A 7,500-nucleotide genomic window follows, 5' to 3' on the forward strand; every position below is an offset into this window, starting at 1 on the left:
AAATCCTGAAATGTCCTGAAATCTTGAGCTTATTTTGCCCACGGAGTAGCGACGTGACCACTGCGCACTGAATAATAAATGAAATGGGATCAGAACCACTTCAAGATAGGCTTAAATATGATTTATCATTATTATTGTTATTCTTCTTATTATTATTATTGTTATTATTATTATTGCTATTATCATTATTATTATTATTATTATTATTATTATTATTATTATTATTATTATTATTATTATTATTATTATTATTTATATATTAACAAACCGTTTTAGAGTAGAGAGTGCGCAGTGCCGTTTTTTTTTCTTTATATATAAAGGATCTGATCGAACATTGGCTTCTAACGAATGTCTTTGCAGGATAGTCTGGAAGTGTGTTCAAAGGGCAAAGGACAACTCTTTCATATTGTTCCTGGAAAAAAAAAATGTGAAAAAAACCACCCCCAACACACACTCCCCTTCCTCTCTCTCCTCTCTCTCTCTCCTCTCTCTCCTCTCTCTCCCCCTTCTCTCTCTCTCTCCTCTCTCCTCTCTTTTTCTCTCTCTCTCTCTCTCTCACACCACCCACCCACACTCTCTCTCTCTCCTCTCTCCCCCTTCTCCCCTCTTCTCTAAAAACCCTCCTCCTCTCTCTTCTCTGTCTTTTTCCCCAACCACACATCATACACACCCCACACACACCCACACACACACCCCCCACACACAAAACTTTATTTTGAAATAAAATTATAAAATTATATATATTATTATATATATATATATATATTTATTATATAGGGTATGTTTATTAATTTTTCCCACCCAACGCAAAAATTTATAGTGTTGTTTCATTAACGGTTTTCTTTCCCCCCCTCCCCCCCCCCCCCTCCCCCCCCTCCTTCATCATCCACCTACCCTTCCGCACCCTTCCCTTCCACACTCTCCCCCCCACCCCCTTCCCCCCCTCCCCCTTCAAACCCCTTTTTCTTCCCCCCCTTTCTCCCCACCCTTTTCTCCCCCCCCCTTTTTCAACTTCCTCCCTTCCCCCACCCCCCCCCCCTTTCTCTCCCCCCCTTTTAAATAATTTTGCTATTTTCCCCCCCACCCCCCCCCCTTTTCCCCCCCACCCTTTAAAACTTTCCTCCCTTTCCCCCCCACCCCTCCCCTTCTTCCCCCCCAACCCTTCCCTCCCCCCCCAACCTTCCACCCTTTTCCCCTCCCCCCCCCTTTCCCACTCCCCCCCCACCCTTCCCCCCTCTTCCCCCTCCCCCACCCTTTCACCCCCACCCTTTTCCCCCCTTCCCCAGCGGGTTTTTTCCTCCCAAAGGAAACCACAGGTGACCCGCCCGCCGGGGGCCCGAAACCCCCAATTACAAAGGGACTGGTTTAAACCTCGGGGAATACCCACTGGCTTGGGCGGCTTGCCTGGGTAACGAGACGGTCTACAACAAGCTCATCGACTTCGGTGCGGATCCCAACGCACAGGACACTTTCGGGAATATGATTTTGCATATGGTGGTCGTCTGCAATCAGCTGGTAAGGGTCTCTCGATTTTTTTTTTTTTTTTTTTTTTATTTCTTTTAAATTTTTTTTTTTTTCTCTCTTCTCTCCACCTTTCTCTCTCTCTCTCTCTCCCCCTCCCCTCTCCTCACCCCCTCTCTCTCTCTCTCGCCCCCGGGTCTCCCCTCTCTCTCTCTCTCTCTCTCTCTCTCTCTCTCTCTCAATTTTTTTATTTATTTATTTCATTTTAGGGGCTGGTAAGAGGCTCTTGAGATTTTCTTTACTCTTTCTCTCCATCTTTCTTTTTTCTCTCTCTCCCCTCTTTCCCCTCTCCTCTCTTTTCTTCTCTTCTCTCTTTCTCTCTCTCCTCTCTTCTTTTCTCTCTCTCTCTCTTTTCTCTCTCTCTCTCTCTCTCTCCTCTCTTTTCCCCTCCCCTCCTTCTCTCTCTCTCTCTCCTTTCTCTCTCTCCCCCCTTTTCTTTCTCTCTCTCTCTTTTCTTTCTTTTCTCTCTCTTCTTTTTCTCTTTCTCTCTCTCTCTCTCTTTTCTTCTCTCCTCCTCCCCCTCTCTCTCCTCTCTCTCTCTTTTTCCCCTTTCTCCCTCCCTCTAATCTTCTCTCTCTCTTTTTCCCCTCTCTCTCCTCTCTCTCCCCCACTCTTCCCCTCTCCCCCTTTTATTCTTTTTTCTCTCTCTCTCTCTCTTTCTCTTTTCCCTCCCCTCTCTCTCTCCCCTCTCCTTTTCTCTCTCCCCCTCTCTCTCTCCCCTCCTCTCCATCTCCCTCTCCCCCCTCTCTCTCTCTCTCTCTGCTGTTGTTTATTATTTTTCTATTTTTATTTTATTTATTTATTGGCTTTCTTGTCTTCTTGTTTCGTTTTTTGTTTTCTTTTTTTGCGTTTGATGTTTTTTATCTTTTTTCTGGTTTTGTGCTTGTTTTTTTTTTTTTTCTCGCCTTTGTTCTTGGAATTTCTTTCAGTTATTTTTCTTGTTATTCTTGAATGTTACAGCGGATTTTCTCTGTTCCTTTTCTTATCTGCTCCTTTTTATGTTTATTTGTCTGTGTCCTTGCTCTCCCCTCTCCTCTTCTTCTCTCCTCTCTCCTCTTCTCCTCTCCTTTTCTCTTCCTCTCTCTCTTTTCAATTTTTTCCCCCTCTTTCCCCTCCCCTCTCTTTTCCTCTCTCCCCCTCTCTTTCTCTCTCTCTTTCCCTCCCCCCCCCTTTTTCCCCCTCTCTTTCTTTCTCCCTCCCCCTCTGTCTGTCGCCGTTTTCTCCTCTCTCTCCCCTCCCCCCCCCCCCCTCTCCCTCCCCTTGTTTTCCCCTTTTCTTTTCCCGTCTCTTCTTACTCCCCTCTCCCCCCCCCCCCTTTAACTCTCCACCCCCCCCCCTCTCCCCTCTCTGCTCGTTTGTTCATTTGTTTAACGAGATAATTACGGGGAAACTGTTTTATTTTCCCCGCAATAACTTCATTAATGTATTTTTTTCCTATTTTGGGGGGAGGAGGGAAAGGGAAGGGGGGGATAAAGGGACGCATGGGAAAAAGGGGAGAGAGAAGAAATGGAGGGGAAAGGGAAAAGAGAAAAGGGGAGAGAGAGAGAAAGAGAGAGAGAAGGGAGAGGGGAGAGATAGAAAAATAGAAAAGATAAGGAGAGAGGAGAGAGAGAGGGGAGAGGAGATAGGAGAGAGGAGAAAAGCGGGGCAGAGAGAGAGACAGACCCACAGAGGGTAAAGGGGTGTGTGGATTTTTTATTTATATTATTATATATATTTATATATATAAAATATATATAATTTTATATATATATACAGAGAGAAAGAGAGAGACAGAGAGAGAGAGGCAGAGAAAGAGACAGACAGACAGATAGATAAAATGAGAAAGAGAGAAAGATTTTCAAACGGATGTCGATTTTTTTTTTTTTTTTAAGTTTATAGATTAGCGATAGTTCAGGCATCAAATTGAAGTAAACTTAATTATTAGTTTAAAGTTTAGGTTGTTAACTGACTTTGATTATTACACTTTCTAGAAAGAAACCACTCTGATGTTGCAGGAGGATTAAGTGCTTAGAAGAAAAAAGATTAATGAAAGAGAGAGATAGAAGAGAATTTGTAAAAAAAGGTTTTTTCCTCCTCTTTCCTCTCTCCCCTCTCTCTCTCTTCTATCTTTTCTACTACTATCTATCTCTCTCTCTATCTTTCTATCTATCTATCTCTCTCTCTCTGTCCCGTCCCCTGTCTCCTCCCCTCTCTCTCTCTTCCTCTCTCTCTCTCTCTCTCTCTATCTATCATCTATCTATCTATCTATCAACCCCTCTCCCCTCTGGGCCCGCCTGTCCTGTCGGCTCTCTCTCTCTCTCTCCCCTCCTCTCTCCTCCCTCTCTTCTCTCTCTCTCCCTCCTCCCTCTCTCTCTCTCTCTATCTCTCTCTCTCCCCTCTCTCTCTTCCTCTCTCTCCTATCCCCCTCCCCTCTCTCCCCTCTCTCTCTCTCTCCCCTTGTCTCTCCCCCCCTCTCTTTTTCTCCTCTTCTGTTCCCCTCTCTTTTCCTCTTTTTCTCTCGCCCCTTTTCTCTGTCTCCCCTCCCCCTCTCTCTCCCCCTCTCCTCTCTCCCCTCTTTTCTCTCTTCCCTTTTCCCCCTCTCCTTTTCTCTTCTTCCCCTCGTTTTCTCCTTTTTTTCTCTCTCTTCTCTTCCTCTCTCTTTTCTCTCCCTTTTCCTTGTTTTTCTTTTCTGTTTTTTCTTTCTTCCCTTTTTTTCTCTCTCTCTTCCCCTCTTTCTCTCCCTCTCCCCTCCCCCTTTTATCTATCTACTATCTATCTAAACCGCTTTGGTTTTAAATTTAAAACAAACTCAGATATGATTTAATTTTGAGAGAAACATGACAATGATATAATACAGTGACGCGATTTTTTTATTTGCATATTGTATTCTTTATAGATTTGTTCGTGGATTTTCGTTCATTAAGGTATCTTTATTTAAATTTTTAAGTTCTTCAGTTGTCGGTGATTCAATATTATGTTCTTTATCATTATCTGGCTTTTTTCGTTCTATATTCTCTGTCAGTCTGTCTCTCTTCCTCCCTCCCTCTCCTCTCTCTCTCTCTCTCTCTCTCCCTCTCTCTCTCTCTCTCTCTCTCTCTCTCTCTCTCTCTGTGTGTGTCTGTCCCCGTCTCTGTCTCTGTCTGTCTGTCTATCTGTCTGTCTGTTTCTCTCTCTCTCTCTCTCTCTCTCTCTCTCTCTCTCTCTCTCTCTCTCTCTCTCTCTCTCTCTCTCTCTCTCTCTCTGTGTGTGTGTGTGTGTGTGTGTGTGTGTGTGTCTGTGTCTCTCTCTGTCTCTGCCCTCTCTATCCCTGTCTCTGTCTGTCTGTCTGTCTGTCTGTCTGTCTCTGTCTCTGTCTGTCTCTCTCTCTCTCTCTCTCTCTCTCTCTCTCTCTCTCTCTCTCTCTCTCTCTCTCTCTCTCTCTCTCTCTCTCTCTCTCTCTCTCTCTTTGTTTCTAATAAGACATTGTTGTTACTCTCATTTTTGTGTGTTATTGTATTTACCACTATTGTTTTCCTTTTTCCAAGTGTCCTCTTACGTATAATGTATTCCTTTAGGCATCTGTACTGGAATTGACTATTATCATTGCTTATTGCATTCTGGATACCAAATCAGACACGACAAGGTGGGTATAAGATGCTATGTTCACGCTACTCCCGAGAAAAGATGGTACTGAACTTTTTTTTTTTTTATGTGGACTGTAACATCCCATTCAATTTACTTAATAAAAAGTGGTTGGGGGAATGGACTGAGTGGAGCGTGGGTCCCTTGTTGAATGATCGTAGAAACCCCTTTGAACACTCTTTATATGCCGGTTTTGCTGGTTCTCGAATAGAAACCGTTCTAACAAAGAAGCTTCTGTCACGAGCATTCCTCCCACCCCCTCCCTTCATAGAATGCTGGGTCTTGGGAAGTTATTATTGCTCACCTCCCCCTCTTCCATACTTGGGTCATGGTTGCAACTATTGTTATGGGGTTCCTATGGCAATCTTCCATGAGATTTTCAGTTGGTTGGCCTCATTCATAAGTCTGTGCATACGTACATATATTCTTAAATGATTGACTAATCAACAATGATCATTTACTGCTTTATTTATTGCAATTTCTCCGCCATGCCCTCCTCGTCCCTCTCCTTTCATTGTTTCCTTCTTTCTTCCTTCTCTAAATCTTCATTTCGTCTCCCCTTCTTTCCTCTTTCCTTTCCCTCCCTCACTTCCCTTTTCACCTCTTTTTTTTAACCTTGTCACTCCGGGTTTTTTATCCAATTTGATATTCCAATTTATGTTCACAAAACCTCTTTTCGTTTATCCACTACTTTCCCGTCTTCCCTTCCTTCTGTTTCCCTCTCTTTATGCCCTTCCCCCACCTTTCTCTTCCTCTCTCCATATCTCGTCTCTTACCTTAACCCACCTACCCAACCCTCCCTCTCCCCTATCTACAACTACCACATAACCCCCACCTTTCCCCATAACCACTCCCAACAACCCTCCCCTAACCAATACCCATTTCCATCACCTACCCCTACCCACAAATCCCCCCCCCCCACCTCATTCACACATACCCACCTATCCCCTCCTTTCTCCCTCACCCCATACCCACCTCACCCACCCATACTCACACCCCATACCCACCTCACCCACCCATACTCACACCCCCCGACCCACATTAGCCCCTCCACCTCCACTCATACCCAGTACCCCTCCTTCCTCCAGGGCATGTTCTCCTACGCTCTCCGCCACCCTCGCATCCCCGCGCAGGACGGGATAATGAACATGGCCGGCCTCACGCCCCTCACCCTGGCCTGCAAACTCGCTCGCTCCACCATCTTTAAGGAAATGCTGGAACTTACCTGCATCGAGTTCTGGCGTTATTCGAACATCACCTGCAGCGCCTACCCACTCAACGCCCTCGACACGATCCGACCCTCGGGGGAGACTAGTAAGTGAAGGACTGAGGACTTGGTGCGGTCTGTTCAGGTTTTGTTGATATTATTGTTGCTGTTAATTATTATTATTATTATGATTATTATTATTATTATTATTATTATTATTATTATTATTATTATTATTATTATTATTATTATTATTATTATTATGTCAATATAAAGAGAAACACTGAATAAATCGATAATTATACTACCAAAGGTGTCAGTGCAGGTCAAAAGAAACACAGCTAAGAAAGAAAGAGAAGATAGAAAATCATCGGATATTTACGTAGTGAAAACAAATTAGCTGATCTCTAGGACTTCAAGAGCCGGAGAAGTTACATTACCTGAAGGCAATCTATTCCAAAGTCTACAAATAGCAGAAAAAAACGGAGACTTAGGTCATCGAGGGTCGTGGAACTTCTATTAACTCTTGCGGGCTGATAAAAATGTGGTAAAGACTCATAGATGGGATGTGAATTATCGGTTACAATCTTGTTTAAGACTGAAAGAGTCCCAACATCTCTACGGTGCCCAGTGTCCAAGTCTAAGTCAGTCGGGAGAAATGTAATGGTACTAAAGGAACGATCAAGCAGTGTGACTCTACAGCAAATAACCAGAACAATACTCAAAACGAGGCAGAATAAAAGAAAAGAAACACTCAAGACCAATGTTGTCATCACCATAAATCTTCCACTTGTGAACGATGCCTAACTTAGATGAAACTGGTCGGGCTGTATTGCTAATTTGCAATTCAGATATTAGCTTTGAATCAAGGGTTACACCTAAGAGCTTCAGATTATCCACTGATGTGATTAAACCCCCATTAATTAGCAGACTTGGATGCTAGGGCAAATGCGTTTCAGACCGACTCACAATCACTTTCTTGGATTTGGTAGGATTCAATTTCATGCCCCGCCGAGAGCACCACGATTGAATTATCATCAGGATGGTTGCCGGAGAAGGAATATCAGCACAGAGAGAAGTAGCATCAGTATCTGTCACCATTTTATGAGTAATGCCTGACCACATATCGCTTTTACATGAAATGAAGAGCAAAAGGCCTGAGGAACCCC

The 7,500-nt window shown here is 43.8% G+C and overlaps 1 protein-coding gene across 1 annotated transcript in view; it reads left to right on the forward strand.

Moving 5' to 3' along the window:
- The window catches only part of LOC119568314 (transient receptor potential cation channel subfamily V member 6-like), a 40,868-nt gene extending 33,730 nt beyond the window's left edge, over positions 1-7,138 (forward strand). Inside the window, 4 exon segments of the mRNA XM_037916769.1 lie at positions 1,317-1,331; positions 1,333-1,515; positions 6,213-6,438; positions 6,963-7,138. Coding sequence (XP_037772697.1) covers positions 1,317-1,331; positions 1,333-1,515; positions 6,213-6,438; positions 6,963-7,138 — 600 coding nt within the window.
- Positions 7,139-7,500: the final 362 nt, after the last annotated feature.

This window comes from Penaeus monodon, chromosome 43 (genome assembly GCF_015228065.2).
Source record: "Penaeus monodon isolate SGIC_2016 chromosome 43, NSTDA_Pmon_1, whole genome shotgun sequence".
In the NCBI taxonomy this organism is placed as follows: domain Eukaryota; kingdom Metazoa; phylum Arthropoda; class Malacostraca; order Decapoda; family Penaeidae; genus Penaeus; species Penaeus monodon.